A 21,392-nucleotide genomic window follows, 5' to 3' on the forward strand; every position below is an offset into this window, starting at 1 on the left:
TGCTTTTCCATTTAAGGACCCCGTACTTTAGTTTTTGTGATCCATGAGGGTGCTACCTTGGTCCAGTGTTTACTGTAAATGTGTTTGAAGGTAAGCACTGTAAACAGCTCCTGGCATTGTTATTTGTTTAAATACCTTTGGTCAAGTCCAGTCAAACTGTTAATGCTGGTTAATGTTTTTGCTGAGCTGTTTATTTGTTGTCTGGTAAAACTTTAAGGGTGTGTTTTATATGTGAAAGTACTTGTTCATTTATTTACTGTTAACTACCTAATATGATGTAGTTTGTCCTTGGAACTGGTGTAGGTACCTTTATAATCATTATTATGACTCTTTACGGTGATATAATGATATATAGTATGTGTATATGCAATGTCCTCAACCCACGAAACATCTTAGACAAACTTCCAATCAGAGAATGTCTTACTGATACTTGCCACTGTGTGGAATCTTACTAGGCTGGTCCAACACATTCACCGACACTTTTGATAGATGGTGCACAAGTGCACTGACTAGACAATTGTTGTCCACTAGTTAATAAAGAAACAAAACCAAAATAGTTGACCTTAAAAATGAAAACCTTGCACCTTGATTTTGTAGCCCTATAACCTTATACAGTAATAGTTGTCATAGTACCACATTATGGTGAATTTAACAACAATCCCAGGTGGTAGGTAGACTATGGCCCACAGGTTGTAACACACATCTGCCTACTAGTTATACAGTCATAGATGGAAGTGAAATTGAAAGTAAATTATTGTTGTTGATGTACAACACACAATGAAATTTGGCCTCTGCCTTTAACATATCACCTTAGTGAGCGGAGGACAGCTCTAAGTGCCCAGGGAGAAGGGGACAGTGCCATGCTCAGTACATCTCAGTGGCACCTATCCACTGGTGGATTTGCACCTACAATCTTCCAAATGCAAGTCTCCTTCCTGGCCCTCCAGGCCACCACTACCCACATGTCAAAAGTGAATAATCTAAAATAAATCTTATATTCTTATATTGCCACAAAACTTTTTTGATTCATACATACCTATAACACCATTGTGTTTTAAAAAAATAAAACCATGTAGTATACAATTCTATAATTGTTTTCGGTCCCCTGGTGTATATCCTTGGCACTGCAAGCACCCACATGTCTCACACAATACAATCTTATTTGGCCTTAAATTTGATATACTTCAGGTGGCAAGGACACCGAAAGCTGTCCTTTGTTTAGTGTTTTGTTTGAAGTTAAAATGTGTGTTTAAATGATCATTTCAAAAATGCATCTTTAATTTGTGGTGATATAAAAGATGCATCTTTGTAAAATGTACTGTAACATCTGAAATGTACAATAATTAAATATAATATAGATATAAAGAACATTATTAATCCCTTGGGATATTGACAGGTCCAGCAGCAGAACAGCACTGTAAAAACTCAAGAAAACACCCTAGAATAAATTAATTGTCATCTTTATCATGTTATCACGAGTATTATTATTATTAAATTATGCATATACTACAGCAAGCCACATTGTCTCGAGGATATTATGACATCTAATCTTATATCATGTATATGTATATTTAGAAAGAAATAAAAAAGCGAGAGACAGCAAGAGATGACAGCATATAAAATGGACTAGAACCAAAACATTAAGCAAATACTGATTATATTTGCTCTTTAATATATACGTTACTGTTTTTTATATTTTAATCTTTTTATATATATATAATATTTTATATATATATTTGAACAATAATGTATGCCTACAGACTTTCGCTGTATTCTTGAATACAGTGGTGCTGTTTCTTCGATTTGCGCACGGTGCTCGAATAAAGTTTGTCCAAGTGGAGCTGCCGTTTTTCCGAAGTCCAAGATGGCGCCCATTTCGCGCAAGCGCAAACGGAAGATACGCAGATCGGGCAGTGACAAGCTCTGCAGAGAATCCATGCAGACAGGTACAGGACGTTATTTTTGATTGGCACACCATGCGGCCAAATACATACAGGAACAGACGAGTCACTAGGCCTTTGTAGCAGCTTTTATTCCCATCCTCTTTGTCAGCGACATTTAGTGCAGAAACGTCTTTTTTTTTTCTTTTTTTTTTAAGTTGTACATTAATCAAGTTTGAAGCGATTTTTCCCCCGTGATGAAAATCACGTTTATGCTCCTACAAACTTTAAATTCAGCATATACCTAAATAAAAGTAATCAATAACAATGGGTCAATAAAGTGTATTACATAAATGAGCTAAATGAGCTTACTTGCAAAGTAAGCGAATATATTTAAGTGAGTACTTGGCACACATGCAAGAACACACATTGACCCGCCAATTCACCCACTAAAATATTTTATCTGCAAGTCAACAATGGAAACACGTGGGAAACGATATAGAATCACCTCTCCACTGGAGCCAAAGGACAGAGCCAGGGTCTCAAAATTTGCTGCTAGATTCAGCATTCGTGGTCAACATTTAAGTTTCAATAGGCAGTGGAAATTACAGTAATGGAAGACCTGGTAAACACATTTTTTCATACAGATAACGTACTAGGCTACGGGCAGCCAACCCCACGAGGAGTTAATAAAACCACAACCAAGGCCATAAATACATTCACCCTTTTCCTGTTTAAATACAGGGGAGAAAACGTGAGGTTGCCATTTTCCTGGATTACAACAGGGAAAGGGTAATACTTATCTATTACACTATAAAATCAATGTATTGGAAATCACACAGAAACTACTTATAAGGACTTTGTTAGTATTTGTATTTCTTTACCTTGTGATAACTCAAGAAAGAAAATAAATTACAAGGATTTGTAAGTTCTTTTCGAGAGGAAGGGTGGCCCTTAAAAGGGCCTTTGGTTTGAATGACTACATTTGTAGGTTTAATACTCCTGGGATTGAGATTGAGCCTTCTTTCCCCCTTTGCCTGTGGTCTGTGCAGCCTGGCCACTCTTCTTCGGCAGCAAGACGGCCTGAATATTCGGCAGGACACCGCCCTGGGCAATTGTAACACCGCCAAGAAGTTTGTTCAGCTCCTCGTCGTTACGGACAGCTAACTGGAGGTGGCGAGGGATGATGCGGGTTTTCTTGTTGTCCCTGGCAGCATTTCCTGCAAGTTCTAAGATCTCAGCGGTCAAATACTCAAGCACTGCTGCCAAATAGACGGGAGCCCCAGCACCAACCCTTTCGGCGTAATTGCCCTTTCGTAGCAGACGGTGTACACGACCAACTGGGAACTGCAAGCCAGCACGAGAACTGCGGGTCTTAGCCTTAGCACGGACCTTGGCCCCGGTCTTTCCTCTTCCAGACATTATGATTCGATCCTCGTTTCCTAGATAGTCTAACAAAGTGTGAGAGTCGAGCAGTCACAAGCGGAGTATAAAACCCCAGGCTTTCCAACCCTACGAGACGATTGGCTAGTCAAATGGAAATGGCAGAATAACATTGGCTATCGTGGTAACGCGGAAGAGGAAAGGTGTGGCTCGGTGTGATGATGTAAGCCAATCATTACTACCGTTTCACAAAACCAGCGGTTTTGTCGCGATACAACCCTGTAGAGAGATAAAGACGACCAATCCAATAACTTCCCACCACATTCAAATATTTAGGCGCCGAGAACCTACCGCTCGAACGCACGAGCTGTTTACAGAACTACAATTATAAAGTCGGATTATCTGGTTATAAAGTAATCTGTTTAAAATAAGGGTGGGGGGTGACACTGTAAAGTTGTAACAACATACACGTACATGAACGTACACGTACGTATATGACATTAACGCAGTACATTTACTTGATTCATTTCATTTAAGTGCAGTTTTTACTAACTTAAACTTAAACTTTAGGATCAGTATTCAATTTAGCTAGTTTTTATTATTATTAATATCGTTCTTTTACTTCATTACGTTTCTGTCAAGGTTTTTGTAACTCCCTTTGCAATTGTATGTTTAAGCTTTTGGAGATAATAATAACATTTCTGTAACATTACTGTGTGCAGCGAGGCAGCCAAGGTTACTTTTTATTTTGATGTTTGCTGTTTACATTTTTTTCTTCTTCTTAAAGTGGTATAGCAGTTTGGTCCCACCTATTCCACTGTCTTCCTGAGTACACACACAGCTAGAACTGTTTCTTTGTCCTCGATGGCTTGCTGGGGTGTTTGTTTAAAGTGTTACAAATATTTTAAAAACAGAAGTTTTGTTTGTAAGTTCGGGTATGTTACATTGTGTAACACTGTGCCAATTGTTTGTTCAACAGGTTTCAACTACAGTACTAAAAGTCATTATTGTGAGAACAGTAATGTAGTAAAGAAATGTACCTTTAACTTTTATCGGATTTACTTTTAAACAGTGGGGTCAATAATTTGACTCAAGTACTGGGTTTGATCATTTTTAATATTATCGCGATGATAATGATCATAAAAATTACATTATTATGTCTGGGAAAAACAAATGAACATTGTACTGCCAGTTTGAGGATAACAATTCTCTTAACACCAACTCTAACAGCCACCTAGACTGACGCAAATAAAAATGATTTGCGTCAGTCTAGGTGACTGATATTAAAGCTTTGAAAAGGACGAGCTAACTCTTCTCGTTATTGCATCTGATGTCTACAGAGGACGCTGCAGGAGAATCGAAATTCTATACACAGTAACAAAGAAGTAAAATGAGAACTTCCAAAATAAAAGCACGACCCCGCATATTTGTTAAAGATTAGTTAAGCTGAATCAAATGTTTAGTTCTATACTACGTAGGAAATTAATAGGTGTAAGACATTTGTAACTTAAATGATGCCTGCTACCTCAAACTAGCAATTACCTCAGCTTTGAACAAGGCTGTCTAATCATTACCATTGCCAAGATGCTTTGAATTGTTAAGATTATTTTTTACTTAGCCTTCAAGGCTGTTGTTCAAGGTCCTCAGGAGGACTATTACAATGACATAGCATTATATGAGGATTGTTGTGAAAGTATATGATTGAAGTCTGCTCATGTGCAAGCCATCAATCAAACAAAATTATCCAGAACCCGAGTTTTAGATTAGATTGATTTTCAGTTGTTGAGTACATTGCACACAATAATTCTGCTTTAATGAATGGCACCTTCTACTTCCGGTTGTGTTTATTGTTTATTTGACAACATTTAAGACGGATTGATCCTGTTGTTTTTGTTTGTTTTTTTGCAAATCCCCATTATTTTCTCTATTTGTGTGCCGTTCTTTACAGAACAGTTTAATTTGTCAAATAATCCCTATTCATTTAATAATGTATATTGGTTTCGATGATTAAGGGGAAAAAAGAAGCATTTTCCACACATTTTTTATGCCCGTCTTCATAATAAAGCACTATTTTAGTTTGAAGAGTTCAACCGGAAGAGGTTGCGTCTTCAATTTGTGACGTGGAAGCTGGACAAGAAAGCGTTAAATGAAAGTTAAACGTCACATTTAATGAGTTTTAGCCTGGAAAAATGCCTGCTGCAGCCGCTTTGCCGGTCCTGCCGTTGCTTATCAACGTCTCGATGTCACTTCTGGGCTTCGTGGCCACGCTTAAAGTGATCCCTGCCTTCAAACACCATTTCATCTCTGCTGGGCTGTTCGGATTTGATCTGAACAAAGTGACCAAAGAACAAGTGTAAGTTATTGTACTGATATAGAGCTAGAACCGGGTGTTTATTATTTTGCGATCATATGTTACGTTGTTTGTATCTTGTGCAAACCTGATCAAATGCGACGACCTATGGCATAAATGTATGGCTATGAAGTCTCGCGATATTAAAACCTGACTCTATTTCTCGCGTTGCAATAGTCACAATGAATGCGAAACTCAACATGGGTAAATTATTAAAAAACACTGCCATAAATTTTAAATGGTTGGTGTGGCCGAATTTTGGTACCTGGTAAAAACCCATACACGACGACAGATTGACAGACACGTGGCGTATGTTTTATGTTTAATGTTTAGCAATTTATTTATCAAGACATTACACAGTTGAAACCACAAATAATAATAAACCCATTGGTCTCAAAGAATTGAAAGTACATGCAGGCAAATACGTTTTTCTGTATATAACAAGTTATGTACGTACATGTAAAGCAAAATAAAGGTAAAATGGTACTGACTATTGAACAATGGGAACAGCAGTGGAAAGGAACTTAATATATCATATATAAAGAACATACTAATAACAATAGCTTATATTTCGACAAATACGTAATTTGAAGCAGTATTCACAGATTAGAAATCCAAATTATGTCAACATATTGTGAAAATTACAGATGACTGAGATGCCTTCTACTTATATATTGCTCTTGTTGTTAGCCACATGTATCTGAAGAAGGATGTTTATACTGTTGTTCTCTCTTTCAACATGGTCTCAGTCCAGAGTCTCAGGGAGTGATTAGTGGTACAGTCTTCCTCATCGTCCTCTTCTGCTTTATCCCAGTGCCTTTTCTGAGCTGTTTTATGGGAGATCAGTGCATGGGATTTCCACATGATGAGGTAGGTTTAGTGCTCAAGAGCAGGTCAGTTGTTTAGGTTTAAAAAAAAAATAAAAAAAATTTAACTAGCTTACTACCTGCACACAGTAAAACGTTTTGTATTACTACAATGCATTTAGGCACGTTAGTTTAACTTTTAGTTATATTGTGTATTGCTATTCAAACTCAGGGAGAGTTTAATTATGCACACTGTAAACACTAGTGTTGTTAATGTACATGTGATGTTCTTCTTGCTTTATTTGTTCAGGCTAAATTTGCCAATGTCATTACAATAAAAAAGGACTGATTACAAAAAAATAATGTATTTTTCCTCCTCTCTCTCTGTTTGTACATCTCCCTCTGCCTCCCTCATTGTCTCTGTCTTCATGACCAGTTTGTGCAGCTGATTGGTGCTCTTCTGGCAATTTGCTGTATGATCTTCCTGGGTTTCGCAGATGATGTGCTGAACCTGCGATGGAGACACAAGCTGCTGCTTCCTACAATTGCTTCTCTCCCGCTGCTTATGGTTTATTTTACAAACTTTGGCAATACAATCATTGTAGTACCAAAGCCCTTCAGAGCGATTCTCGGCCTGCATTTGGATCTTGGTGAGTTACATAGGTTTTTTGGGGGGAGTTGCCCAAATGCAAATTTTATTCCATTGTTTTAAAATGTTCCTACATATGACAGTTTATTGAATTAATTTTCTTTATAATATAGTACTTACAATTTATATTGTAAGTATTTACTTATTATTATTATTTTATTATTGTGCTATTTGTTTAAACTTTTGTCATTGATCATTTACAGGTATTCTCTACTATGTCTACATGGGAATGCTGGCAGTGTTCTGCACTAATGCCATCAACATTTTGGCAGGCATTAATGGCATCGAGTCAGGTCAAGCTCTGTTTATCTCCGGCTCCATCATCATCTTCAACGTACTAGAGCTAAATGGTTTGTGTTACTTTCCCTTTCTGTCTATCATACTCTTTTGCATCCATAACACTTGACTGTTGCTGCCCACTTTATACATTTGTTGTGACTATTTTGTGGAAAACCTTGGGCTATTTCATCTTAATTGTTATTTTATCTTTTACTTATCTTTTAACAAATTTGGCAAACCATAGTTTTTGCTAATGAAATCATTATGATATCAACAGAAAATATGTTTTCTGTATATTTTTCAGGAGAATACCACGATGACCATGTCTTTTCACTTTACTTCATGATACCATTCTTTTTCACCACTTTAGCACTTTTGTACCACAACTGGTGAGTAAATTAATATTTCTCATTCTCTAATGGTATAGGTGCAGCATCTGCTGTCTATTTCAAAAAGAAGTCTGTATGTCCTTTCATACATTGGAGCTGTTGATGATTGTCTTATAATTTGTCCACAGGTACCCTTCTTCTGTCTTCGTAGGAGACACTTTCTGCTACTTTGCTGGGATGACTTTTGCTGTAGTTGGCATACTGGGACACTTCAGCAAAACGATGCTGCTGTTTTTCCTTCCACAAGTGGTGAACTTTGTTTACTCTCTACCCCAGCTTCTCCACATCATCCCCTGTCCCAGGCACCGGCTCCCCAGGTATCTACTGATCAAGATGTGAAGTTTTTTGTACAGTTGTTTGGCTCTGATGTTCATTTATTTTTTATTTTTTGATTGTCTTTGTTACACTTTCACACAAGACTAAATGCAGACACAGGAAAACTTGGTATGAGCTACGCTAAGTTTAAGAGGAAGGATGTCTCTAAATTAGGACACATGATTCTAAAGGTAAAAATTGAATTCCTGAATATATTATTCTATATATATTATGATAAACATTGATGTAATTCTGGTCATTAGCAAACTTAAAAACCTTTTAAAAAAGTCAAACTCCTATTTTTTACAGGTGGCAGAGTTACTGAAGGTACTTCAGATACACCAAAGCCAGAAGGAAGATGATGACGTTATCGAGTGCAACAACATGACTCTAATAAATCTAGTTCTGAAAATAATTGGTCCTGTCCATGAAAGAACTCTTACAGTGATAATGCTTATGATACAGGTATAATTCAGCACACAACTTTCAATTACACTGAAACTCTTGAGATTTTATTAATGTGGATTTGTTCTGGTTTCTTCTCTCTTCTCCCCTTAGGTCATGGGCAGTGCAATAGCTTTTGGCATTCGTTATCATTTGGTACGTCTCTTCTACGACGTATAGACGGCTGTCTAGGAACAAGAAGTACATTTTGTCAAATAAGAAAAAAAAAATAATTTATGTAATTATTTTGTAATGGCTTGTAGTACATGTTTTGTAAGATGTAAGTCTCTACTGTTCATCACAGTGTAACAATTATTGTTTGTTTTAACTTTGTGTTAACATTGATTTGAACCATAAACTGTGTACAGAACTATCATTTTGTATTCTTTTTTTTTTGGATTTCAGTAACTGTAATTACATGTGACCAAATGAGAATGATTCTGAATATTTTCCTTAGAGCAATGTTTTTTGGCTGTCAATAATAAAACATTCTGGGTTCCAATATTGCTGGCTGTGCATACAGACTGCTAGATCATTGATGCACATGTTGAAAAAACATTGCAGCCAGTACAGCATGTTTAACTAATGTTAACAAACAACGAAAAGAAAGGCCTTAAAACAAGGGATATATACAGTATAAAGAAGGTATATTTCAGCATCTCAGCCAAACAGTACATTATATATATATATATATATATATATATATAGGCGCAACATTCTGCTCAGAGCAACATTCTCTATGATGTAGAAGGAGGCATAGACATTTCTCAACAAAACTCAAGTCCTACATGGAGCAAGAACAAGTTTCATGCAAATAATGGAAATCGATCATTAAAACTAGTTTTTTAGACAACGTCCTAAGTTCAGGGGAAATTGGGTTTGCATAATAGGGCTTCTGACTTAGTTCCAGTATATTGATTAGCAGATGTATTTCTTTGTTTTGTACACATGCAAAACAAAAAATTAATAATAATCTATTTAAAAAGGGAATTGTTTAGATTTGCGATTGGTCTTATTTGGAATCCGGAACTAATTAACAGCTGTACTTTGTTACCGGAAATACAACATTTGCGTTGCACACGGCCTGCGTATGTTTCCGTTTGTGAAAGTCCGTCGTAAAATGTAAACGGACAATATGCATTGAACACTATTGCTAACATTTAGTTTGCAACTTTACAAATGATCTCCACAAGCATTTTTTGCGGCTCTTTAAATACTTATCGTGGCGCCGTTTTTTAAACTAACAACATTATTAACTTTATTCCGAGATGCCTCCAAACAAACGCATTCACAAGCAATCATTGAAATTGCAGTGTGAATGGTCTTCATGTCAAGAGACTTTTCATCGCATGGAAAACTTCTGCAAGCACGTAGAGAGTCATATCTGTCCTAAAGAGGAAGAAAAAACAGGAGGTACGTTTTCATGTATAAACAGCAAGTGGCTGCTGTTGACAAAAGAGGAGAGGGCTGTATTAGTTTTAGCAGTGTGTCGAAAACAGTAGACCTATAGGCCACTTTGACTGCAATGCAATTTATTAGCAGCCAAAATAGTCTATTCGTATTTATATTGTTAATATATCTCTATTTATATCCCTTCAGATGAACTAAAGTTTAACCGTGAATGAAGTACACGGGTGAAATTGATGAAAAGTAAAGGCATAAAGTCGTTTTTAAATATTGTTTAACAATGTTTTCTGGCTGTTTAAATGTGCTTGTTGATCAGTATAATTAAACTTGTGTTTTTCCCCAATGTCACATTGCATTTTGTGCCAAGATGAGAAAAACTGCCTCTGGAAAGACTGTGGTTTCATCTCTCTGGATTGTCATGATGAGCTGCGCCGACACCTGTTTTTTCATTGTTACCACACTAAGCTTAAAAGCATGGGTCAGCAGATGCTTGATGCTCAGCCCAAACTTGGCAGATGCTCCATTGGTTACCACAATCGCAACATCATCCCTGAACTCCCTGACAACTTTATCTGTCTCTGGGAGGATTGCCAGGTAATCATGTAAATTCCTTCAAATGCAGGTTGCTAAGACAAATATATATGAATATAATAAGAACTACAAAAGCAACAGAAAAAAATACATTTTTGAATATCTGGTGTTCCATTAAAAAGTATTTCCCTTAATTGTATTATATTTATATAGTCCATGTTAATTTATGTAATTCTACCCTACCAAAATTTAATACATTTGACATATAATGCCCATAGCTAATCATATATATATACATATATATATATATATATATATATATATGTATATATATATGATTAGCTATGGGCATTATATGTCAAATGTATTAAATTTTGGTAGGGTAGAATTACATAAATTAACATGGACTATATAAATATAATACAATTAAGGGAAATACTTTTTAATGGAACACCAGATATTCAAAAATGTATTTTTTTCTGTTGCTTTTGTAGTTCTTATTATATTCATATATATTTGTCTTAGCAACCTGCATTTGAAAACCCTGAGTGGTATTACCGCCATGTGGAGATGCATAGTCTGTGTGTAGATATACCAGCAGGAGACTGTGAATTCCCAGTTCATTGTGGATGGAAAGGTAATTTGAGAAGCTATATTGATGCCGGTTGAGTTTTTAAATATTCAGAACTCTTCTAAGGACATGACAGCTCTTGCGCTTATCACTGAACAGATTGTGAAGCTACAGCTAAAGGGCGCTCAAAGCTTCGAGAGCATCTGCGTAGTCACACCCAGGAGAAGATAGTGGCGTGTCCAGACTGTGGAGGGATGTATGCCAACAACACCAAGTTGTTTGACCATGTTATACGACAGAGTGCAATGGAAGGTAATATTCCCAAATGTGCGTGTTTGCAACAAATGCATGTACTTTGTCCAGTTTGAGTAAATAGAAATGTAGGACACATAAGGAAGTTTAACACTGAAGGGTAATATACTGGCTTCTAGTCTGAAGATGTACTAATAGAAAATGTAGACTTGGACATGATAATACGTCATTTATACTTGTAACAGATACTACCTTAGAAGGTAGAAGACCTTTTATACTTTTATACCTCTAAATGCAAGAACATATATAACACTTTGTTCTAACCTAGTTTTGTCTTTTTATGCTTGTGTAGGTCAGAGGTTCCAGTGTTCTCATTGTTCCAAATGTTTTGCAACAGAAAGACTGCTTAGAGACCATATGAGGACCCACGGTCAGTTAAAAAGTTTATTTTCAGTAATGGTCGACATAGATTGATCAACCTGAGCCTGTTCTTTTTGCCTGTTTTTGTAATTTCTTCCAGTATGTTTCAGTTTAGATTTATCTTTCTCCTCCAGCAAACAGCCGTTTGCCCCACTCCTCCACTACTTTTGCTATCTGCTAGTAAGAAAACTTGATTGTGTGAATGTGAGTGACAGCGACATATCGATTTGTGCATTCACCTGCCACACATCCAGCTGTGTACGTGCATGTGTACTTAGTTAAAGCTCAGGTCTGTGCTATTTAAAGTAAATCTACTTTAGTGATAGAACACTACCCTTTCTCCACCTAGTGTAGATATTATATTTGTTGATAATCATCAATATATTGTAAAATTGTCATTACACCCGTCATCATCATCATCACACTTGTTCTTTTTAATAGTGAGTCACTACAAATGCCCCCTTTGTGACATGACGTGTCCTACGCCTTCTTCAATACGTAACCATATCAAGTTTCGCCACAGTAATGAGAAGCCTTACAGCTGTGAATTCTGCGAGTACAGGTATGAAAGCTATTAGACATGAAGGCTATTTATAACACATTATTGACACACACACACAGCTTATAAATTCAAGTTGTCTTCATTTCTTTTTTGTTTGTAGTTGTAAGAATTTGGTTGATTTGCGCAAACATCTGGATAGTCATAGCAGCAACCCTACCTTCCACTGTGATTTTCCTGGCTGTACTTTTGCATCCCGCACTCTCAGTACAATGAAAATCCACCATAAAAGACAGCATGAGGTAAGCAAAGGCATTGTAATGGCAACTGCCATTTGTATGTTATTGCATTCTACTATTCTGCTCTGTTTCATTGCAGAGGGATTTTACAGCTCAATACAAGTGTCATGTATGTGGTCAGTGCTTCACCAGGGGCAACAATCTCACAGTGCATTTGCAAAAAAAGCATCAATTCAAATGGCCTTCTGGACACCCACGGTTCAGGTATTTCTTCAGTCAATATTTTAATGTGCACTGATGTTAGTTTAAATTTTTTTGAGTTTTTTTTTTGTGTACTTGAATCAGATTTCTACAATACAAGTACAATGAATACTTACCATTTACAAGCCTTATTATTGTAGTACAAGCAGTATTACTTGTTTTATTGCAGGTACAAAAAGCATGAAGATGGCTTCTTACGTCTGCAGCTGATTCGTTATGAGAGCGTGGAACTTACAGAGCAGCTGATGAGGGAAAGGCGGAACAGACAAGGAGAGGAGGATTGTGGCATGGCTGAGGAACAGCATCCAGAAGGAGTATCTCCCCAAGAACTGCAATTAAAATTGAGGGGTGTTCTTCTGGAGGAACAAAAGACTGAGTATACAGGCAGTGCTGACGAGAAAAGTCAGGAAAATGGCGTTTTTAACAGTCAGGCTGGTTGTTTGTCACATGTAGGGGAGGGAACCACCTTGCTGAATTTAGATGCTGTTTAGCCATTTTTAGAAAAGTAATTGATATTTTCAAATATGTCTTTTGCATTACTTTACAGTTTGATGAATTAATTTTATAAAATGAAAAAATCTGAATAAAACTGCTTAACTTTAATTTCACCTCTGTGTGCTTGAGGCTAATACTGTATATACGGTGTGTACTGTATTTATTAGACAACTGTGTGATGAGGTCTGCTGTTACATGAATGCATATGCTGGTAGTCCAATTCCCTGATAAAACATTTTTTAATTGATGGAAAACAGCACAGGCACAACAATGCTTGGTGAGTTCAGGCAACAAACAAAGACAAACAGGCAAAGGTAAAAAAAACAGAGGTAGTAGAAGTACAATGGCTGGTTCACACAATGACAGACAGAAGGTTTTACTGCCTCTTATTTTAAGTGTTTTATATTTTGTATATTTCTCATGTTCAATTTGATGATGCTAAACAAATTTGAAGTATAATTGAAAAATTATGTATAGATATTAGGGCAAACTGTTTGAATGTCAACAAATGTCAAAATCATATTCTTAATATTAATACGATTAGAATTGTGAATTCCAAACTGAAAGAAAAGAGTAGGTAATTGGTACTTGTAGTGCACGGTACCGTCCAGCTTTTTTATATACTGTATTATGACTGCAAAGGATGTGACTAATTTAACCTTCATCAGCGGTTGTGAGTTTGACACCACCTCTAGACAGTTGACAACGCACAATACCGCCACCTCCGGTCCACAGGCAGCAGTAAAGTAAAACCGGATTTTTCCTACAACGCCCACTGTTACTACGTAAGCTAAACCATCGATGACAAAAATGGCGGACAACACACAGTCGGTAGGTCTCCGAGGGACGTTTTATTTAATATAATACAGAGCGTGTTACTCTCAAGATACGGAAATGTCTGTTCTGTTTCTGCAGGTCGAGGTTGTCGAGGGCTGCCGACTCCCCGTTCTTCGTAAAAACCAAGAACACGAGGACGAGTGGCGTAAGTACTGTACTGTTATTTATACTATGCTAAGCTAACGAACGTTAGCTGTTTTGTGCTGTGTCTCGGTCAGTCATAAATAACCTGAACCTATGTAGTCATAGGATTCGGGTCACTTTATAAATTTATCAACACAGCATATAACATCCCTCAAATGATTTGGTAATTCAGGTTTTTGCATTAATGAGGAAAGAAATAGGCTACAAACATGCAATAATATAGAATCAGAATTTAAATCTGACTGAATTTTTCTAGAATGAGTAAGTACAATTTGAATGAGGCACTTTATGCTACCTTAGAGTATGAAAAGTGCCATTCAAATAAAATTTGATTTGAAGAAACAATTTAATTGCCATTCATTTTAGGTTCTAGGTGCCCACACTATTGATTCTCAAGGCCTTAGGGCAGATTTATTTTATCCAAAATATGATTACACTCAGACACTGTTTTTTGTATGTGAAAGTAAGTGTAAATTTGAAAATGCATAAAATCTCTTCTTTTCCTGCAGCGTTGGCAGAAATTCTAAGTGTAAAAGAAGTCTCCGGAAGAAAACTTTATTATGTACACTACATCGACTGTGAGTATTCTTTAATTTCTTTAAATTCCTTTAACTTGTACATTGTGAAGGTTCATTAAAGGATTTCACTTTTGTTTATATGTTGTATTACTTGTGTTAAAGTTAATAAACGTCTGGATGAGTGGGTCACAGCGGACAGGCTGGACATGAAGAAACTTCAGTTCCCTAAGAAGGACGCTAAACCATCTACCAAAAATGGTCTTCCAGGCTCCCGCCCCAGTTCTCCAGAAAGAGAAGTAGTAAGCACATCTACACGACATCACTGAAGGTTTATCTGAGGTTCTGTCATTGCAGGTTAGATAGCTCAAGCCAAGCACATTGTTAATGACTAAAGCAATTAAGAGGTAGTATCTATCATAACAAATTTGGTTGAAAGATGGTACTGAATTATTGAATGACACATGGCATTGTTAAAAGGGTTTTCCTCTTTCTACATTAATGATAAATAGAAATGTTCTCTCTTGATTTTGGCTTTGGAATTTGTGTCACAGGCCTGATTGTCATAAAAAACTCAACTCTGTGTTTTATAATTATTATTAAATATATACACTAATTGTACACTAGATACTATTCGGACACACTAATATTAAATTGCTACAAATGTGAATTCAACCCCTGTTCTTCCCATCTGTTCAATTCAGAGAAAGGGTGTAGAAACCAACCCTCCGCCTGTGACGGCTCCCAGAGGAAAAACTCTCCCAACACTGGTACAACCTGCATTTTTTTTAATGATAGAAAACCGACTTGAATCCAGTGTTACTATGCATCATGTATGATTATACTGTACTGTACAAATATGAAAACTATCACATAGTAAAAATACATAGGCTTCTAATGTATTTACAAACCTGAGACAAAACAAAACAAATGCAAGTGATTTAAAATGTACCCTAAACTGTTTCTACTGTGAAAGCCATTGGAAGATGTCATCTAAAGGTTTGGCAAGGTCAAAGACAGTTTTTTTTGTTATGTTTTTGTAAATAATACAGTAGGTGGGTCATCTTATTAATATATTAATGGGATCACCCAAAGCACCAAAAATGTTTTATGGGTTTGTTTTGGTTTGTTTTCTACCTTAACTATTTTTAAAAACATGGTATGAAATTGTATTTATCAGCAGCATAAAAGAAAAGTTGAGATGGCACCAACAGTGGCTCCGGTGTCCCAGGTTATCCCAGTACCCTCCATCCCTACCCCACCTGAAGTTTCCCAAGTGTCTGTTTTTCCTACTGTACGGGAAACCAACATTTTCAAGTCCCGAGAAGACCACGACCTCACAATGGTAAACTGCATCCTTATTGTTTTCTCAAACGTGGAAGTGTATTAATTTCCTTTCTGGTTAATATAAAATTTCATCTGTGACTTGTGTTAGAATGGCACTGCACGGCGACTCGTTCCCACTCCTCAACCTGGAAGAAAAAGGAAAGCTCCCTGTAGTGGACCCGATGAGGTAATTACCCTCACTCTTCTTAGATTTTATAAATATTTCATTTCAGATGTGAAACTGTATTTTTTTTTTTTTTTTAAAGAAACACAGGTGCATATAATCAACAATGAAGTGCACTTGTAGACTAAATATTGCTGCTCCTAGCATTTAACAGGGGTAACATTTTTATGTATGTATAACATGTATGAATAGGAAATACAATCCAATATAAAATGCAGCAGCTGAAGCATAAAATAAACTTGTAGTTTAACTAACCTGATTAACATTTAAAATAACAGGACTCAACCTTTCTTGTGAACACTTAGTACTATTACATAATCAACATCCAATATAACAGCTGAAATAAAAACAAAATCACAGAATATGTTAACGTATTAATGAAATAATAGCTGTAAACATGCTCTTGAAATATGTTGTTTGTGTTTTTTCTCATAGATAAAGGTTTTGCCGTATAACAACTCTCAAAGTGCCACTGTTTACCTGGCGCCACCAGAGGTTTGCTTAATTCATTGCTTTCCAAATTATGTCTTTTAATATATCTTGTAAACTGGAGTTTTTCTTTAATTAATTAATTAATTTTAATAAGAATGTTGTATTATACTAAAGTACAATATATTATATATTTGTATATACAAATACAACATATTCTTATTAAAGTCATTATCAATACAATGCATTTGTCAAATTGGACATGTGTGTTTGATGTGTGTTTTTTTTTAAAGAGTTTTCTAACAAATAAGAGGATCCTTTAACATACCTTATTTTACCACCAGGACTCTCAAGATAGTTCAGATGGCATCCCTTCTGCTCCTCGCATGACAGGGAGTTTGGTGTCCGACCGCAGCCACGATGACATTGTCACCCGGATGAAAAACATCGAGTGTATAGAGCTAGGGCGCCACAGACTGAAGCCCTGGTACTTTTCTCCATATCCACAGGAACTCACTGCTTTGCCTATCCTCTACCTTTGTGAATTCTGCCTCAAGTATCTCAAAAGCCTCAAGTGTCTCCAGAGGCATTTGGTATGACTCATTTCTTTGTTTTGTGTGTGGTTGTATTAGGTGAAGGATACAGTAAATGTAATCATCTTTGTCATTAACAGACAAAATGTAATCTGAGGCATCCTCCAGGGAATGAGATCTATCGTAAAGGCACCATTTCTTTCTTTGAAATCGACGGAAGAAAAAACAAAGTGGGTTTTTCTAGAATTTGTTTTGTTGTTCTTTTTGTAAAAATCACATGACAATTGTTCATGCCATGTTCAATTGTATGGCTATGTTTTTTTCAGAATTACTCCCAGAACCTGTGTTTACTCGCAAAGTGTTTCCTGGATCACAAAACCTTGTACTATGACACAGACCCCTTTCTCTTCTATGTAATGACAGAGTACGACTTTAAAGGCTTTCACATAGTCGGATACTTTTCTAAGGTTGGTGGACTTTTAAATGATTTTTCATGTGTCTTTGGTGCATTATAATGTATATGGTATGGGAACAGGTGTGTTAATAAACAGAGCATGTAATAATGCTAAGAACTGGTTTGAAAGCACTGTGACAATTCTATATAAATCTAATTTTCAGTCCAAATATTTCTCGCAGTCTGTTTTTAAGTTTGTGAATATACATTTCCTAAACTTTACTATTTTTCTTTACTATTTTTCTTTGGACAGGAAAAAGAGTCAACTGAAGATTATAACGTGGCATGTATACTGACATTACCTCCCTATCAACGAAGAGGCTATGGAAAACTGCTCATTGAGTTTAGTAAGTTACAGACTTATTGCTGGCTTTATGGTGGCTTCTCACATATTGTCTTATAGACCACAGCTGACTTCTGCAGGCAAATGACTCATATTGTCCCTATGTGCTCGCAATGTATTTTCAGGCTATGAGCTGTCCAAGGTTGAAGGAAAGACGGGAACTCCTGAAAAGCCACTTTCTGATCTTGGTCTTTTGTCGTATCGTTCGTACTGGTCACAGACAATTTTAGAAATTCTGATGGACCTTAAACCTGACAATGGAGAACGGCCACAGATTACCATCAAGTATGTATAACTGTTGACATCCTGACTTTAAGATAAAAGCAACTGTTATTTTACAGAAAATTCTGTAATGTCATTTGATTCATTTTGTTCAGTGAAATCAGTGAGTTAACGAGTGTAAAGAAAGAAGATGTCATTTCTACGCTTCAGTACCTCAACCTAATCAACTACTACAAGGTGAGAGAATAATCATATGTAATATGCAACTTGCATAGTTATTCCAATTATAACTAAATTGATGATTCATTGTCATCATGTCAAGCAGGGGTGGGCAATTATTTTTTTCCCCAAGGGGACAGAAAGAGTGGTTTTATATGGCCAGAATTAAGTTTTGTGTGTGCATACGTCCACATCTATATGTGTATATAAATATACCAACCTAATAAATTATAATTTTTTTAAACAGTATTTAATTATTTGGTGTGGGAGTACCTGAATTGAGTGTGGATCTCTTGCCATTTTAATCTAGGGTCAATACATTTTGACACTCTCAGAGGACATTGTGGACGGGCATGAAAAAGCGATGCAGAAAAGACACTTGCGCATTGATCCAAAATGTCTTCACTTCACTCCCAAGGACTGGAGCAAGAGGGGCAAGTGGTAAACTCCCAGCCATGTTTATAGAACTTTCACACCAAATGCTTCAGCAGAAACCCCCAGCCAGACTCTGTGAACCAGCTGTGACTTACGAGACAAAGACATAATATGATTTAGATCAAAACCACGCACCATGTGTTTTAAATGTTAAAGGAATTTAAAGATTTAGGCACAGAAAGAAATTAAATGTTTAAGGAACCAGGCTTAGTGTAAAATATTTAGCCAAACTGATGAATGTTTGCCTTATGTTTTATCAATATAACAACTAGCGAAACTGAGTTGATGTCCTGTTTAGTTTTTTTTTTTTTGTTTGCACTGGTTAACCGAAAATACTGAAAGAGTTTCTACATTATTTGTAACTGCCATATTTTGACATCCCAGCTCCAGAATTTTTGTGTAGTGTTTTTTCTTTTACCTCCAAATTTGTCAATTGTGTTACTGTACTATGAATTACTGGCCGCATCCATATCCTTTTTTTTTTGATGAAAAAGGTAAATATCACATACCCTGTTATGATCGTGTGTAATTTTTTACATTGACATCAGTTTAAGTAAAAAATGCATGATAAACCTTTACTGCTTTCTTCATTTTGAACTAAAAAATACGAAAATGAAGCAGGCTTTGTGAGATGACAAACACAAATCAAGTATACAGTCTATTTCTTTAATTTGGAGACCTGTGTGTGTGTGTTAATAATACTTTAATGCTGCATGTCCCTCTGACCAGACACCCAACCTGCTAGGCTTGGGTGCTTTCAAGGAGACAAGAAATGAGAGCCACTTCTTTCACGTAAGCTTGATTTTATTCCATGTCTTCTACAGCTTGTGTCTCCCGCATGCCTCATCAACTCTCTGGGTTCAGCAATTAACATGTCAAATGTCCTATTATACTTACTGTATATGCACCATTTGTTTCACACAACCTCATTTTGGAGCGAGTAGTTAAAGTCCTCAACAGCCAATCAGAAGCTGCGTAGGTCACGTACAGCTTGTCAGTGAGGAGGTGAAGTGCAGACGCGCTGTTTCTTCCGGCCATTCCGATATCAGCAGCGGGAAAAAGAGGTCAGCTACTTGAAGAAAGTACGAAGAAAGGAGAAAAATGGCGATTACACTGTGAAAGGAAAAAAGTTAAACCACTACACTAACCTGCTGAAAGTCCGGAGTTGAGTGACTGGATGAAGGGGACGAGTTATGTCGGTAAGAGGATTGCTTATTGGAAAAAGAATGGCCGTTAACAAGTTGGTCATGCTAATGCTAATTCAGTGTCTCTTAGCTGCTGTGATGCTATGAAATATGTTATAATTATAGTTTATGTTGTAAACGCTATCTACAGAAGGAATTTAGGATTTTTATTTCCTAAAAAATTCTTTTCCTGGCTGTATTTCGCATTTTTCTACCCCAGACATTGACGACAACATGGAAATTTGATAATCTTAAATACTGTACACACACTTCCAAAATGAAAAATAATTAATTCTCTATATGATTAATTTCTTATTTATAAACTTTATTGTTTAAGTGGACATGCAACATTCCGTTGCTGTTTTCCATTTAACCTTCAAGCAGTACATATCATATACATTAAGAAAATGCCCTAAAAGTCTTTCAATGAAATTATTACCACACAATAGAAGTGCAAATGTATGTGTTTATAGCAGATTTTATTCATTGTACAAATATTGATTATATACTGTTTTTAATATATGTGTTATAACATATAACATATTACTTAGTAATATAGTTTGAGTCAGACATATTTACTTGTGAGTCTTTTAGAAAAGTTTGCATTGCCCTCTGACAGAAACGGATACAGTGAGAGAGAGAAAACATGTCTATTATATACAATACTGAACTGTCCTATGTACAATCAAGGAAAGCAAAGTAGATGTGGACTTTTTTAAGTATCTAGCATTTGTTCTGGACAATAAACAGCCTTTAGACATCAGCAAAGCATTAAACACTAGATGAACAACTTCAGTTTGTAGTGTTGAGATTAAACACAAACCCTACGTTTTAACTGTAAAACAAAACTCAATACTTTTACTGTAAGTAAGCCACATTTATGCAGATGATCCAAATAGCGAAGAAAGGAGTGACAACACTGGGCAGACAGAAGTATTGGTACAGAACATAGCCTATTTTCTTAAGTACGAAACCATGAACCTTGACCGGTTCAATGCCTTCTATCTAGTGAAGTATCAGCTGTTAGGATTACCCGAATAGGCAACTGACTGAGAAGCACAGCTCATAGTGAACCACGTATTTAATACTGTACATGATAGTTTTGAAGGTATTTATCTGTAAGGACAGTATTTTTGGGGTCTATGAACACCCTGGACCTGTATGTATACATTATACAGTATATCTACAGGTCTTCTTTCCATCCCACTGTAAAAAAAAAAAGTGTGTTCAAATCAGTCAAGTGCCTCTTGCGGTTTACCGTTCTGACTTAACTTTGTAGCGCAGGACTAAGTAAGTTGCCAGTCTGAGGACAAGGAAGAACACACCCAGCACTATAAAGTCCACGTAAAGCTTAGCATCCTCCACATCCAGAAGTTGCAGGACTTCTTCAGGCTTTT

General features: G+C 36.3%; 5 protein-coding genes across 6 annotated transcripts in view; 3 read left to right on the plus strand and 2 right to left on the minus strand.

The window, feature by feature from the left end:
* Nucleotides 1-2,746: 2,746 nt before the first annotated feature.
* h2ax (H2A.X variant histone) lies at nt 2,747-3,379 on the minus strand. The gene has a single exon (XM_008332970.3). It carries the CDS (start codon nt 3,300-3,302, stop codon nt 2,874-2,876), a length of 429 nt encoding a protein of 142 aa, XP_008331192.1. The 5' UTR covers nt 3,303-3,379; the 3' UTR covers nt 2,747-2,873.
* A 1,958-nt stretch (nt 3,380-5,337) lies between these two features.
* On the plus strand, nt 5,338-8,865 carry dpagt1 (dolichyl-phosphate (UDP-N-acetylglucosamine) N-acetylglucosaminephosphotransferase 1 (GlcNAc-1-P transferase)). Its single transcript, XM_008332971.3, has 9 exons — nt 5,338-5,616; nt 6,363-6,483; nt 6,856-7,069; nt 7,272-7,418; nt 7,652-7,736; nt 7,865-8,053; nt 8,155-8,242; nt 8,361-8,516; nt 8,610-8,865. Exons 1-9 carry the CDS (start codon nt 5,453-5,455, stop codon nt 8,673-8,675), a joined length of 1,230 nt encoding a protein of 409 aa, XP_008331193.1. The 5' UTR covers nt 5,338-5,452; the 3' UTR covers nt 8,676-8,865.
* Nucleotides 8,866-9,543: 678 nt separating this feature from the next.
* hinfp (histone H4 transcription factor) lies at nt 9,544-13,280 on the plus strand. The gene is made up of 9 exons (XM_008332968.3): nt 9,544-9,908; nt 10,270-10,496; nt 10,959-11,070; nt 11,164-11,316; nt 11,609-11,686; nt 12,118-12,238; nt 12,339-12,477; nt 12,554-12,678; nt 12,845-13,280. The coding sequence occupies exons 1-9, from the start codon at nt 9,764-9,766 to the stop codon at nt 13,164-13,166; spliced, it is 1,422 nt and encodes a 473-aa protein (XP_008331190.1). The 5' UTR covers nt 9,544-9,763; the 3' UTR covers nt 13,167-13,280.
* Nucleotides 13,281-13,748: 468 nt separating this feature from the next.
* On the plus strand, nt 13,749-19,387 carry LOC103395306 (histone acetyltransferase KAT5). Of its 2 annotated transcripts, none has more exons than XM_008332967.3 (15): nt 13,749-14,001; nt 14,086-14,152; nt 14,661-14,729; nt 14,832-14,968; nt 15,371-15,436; nt 15,850-16,011; nt 16,102-16,179; nt 16,612-16,671; nt 16,950-17,198; nt 17,279-17,368; nt 17,465-17,605; nt 17,846-17,939; nt 18,061-18,220; nt 18,313-18,394; nt 18,687-19,387. In XM_008332967.3, the coding sequence occupies exons 1-15, from the start codon at nt 13,972-13,974 to the stop codon at nt 18,819-18,821; spliced, it is 1,620 nt and encodes a 539-aa protein (XP_008331189.1). In that variant the 5' UTR covers nt 13,749-13,971; the 3' UTR covers nt 18,822-19,387. The 2 variants fall into 2 exon arrangements, with proteins under 2 accessions (XP_008331189.1, XP_008331188.1); XM_008332966.3 differs by having other exon boundaries at nt 13,756-14,001; nt 15,847-16,011.
* Nucleotides 19,388-20,024: 637 nt separating this feature from the next.
* abcg4a (ATP-binding cassette, sub-family G (WHITE), member 4a) overlaps nt 20,025-21,392 on the minus strand; it is a 6,268-nt gene continuing 4,900 nt past the window's right edge. The window contains 1 exon segment of the mRNA XM_025065971.1: nt 20,025-21,392. This exon segment is cut by the window's right edge and continues 42 nt beyond it. Within this exon segment, the coding sequence (XP_024921739.1) occupies nt 21,250-21,392 (143 nt within the window). The 3' untranslated portion in view covers nt 20,025-21,249.

This window comes from Cynoglossus semilaevis, chromosome 19 (assembly GCF_000523025.1).
Source record: "Cynoglossus semilaevis isolate Cse_v1.0 chromosome 19, Cse_v1.0, whole genome shotgun sequence".
In the NCBI taxonomy this organism is placed as follows: Eukaryota; Metazoa; Chordata; class Actinopteri; order Pleuronectiformes; family Cynoglossidae; genus Cynoglossus; species Cynoglossus semilaevis.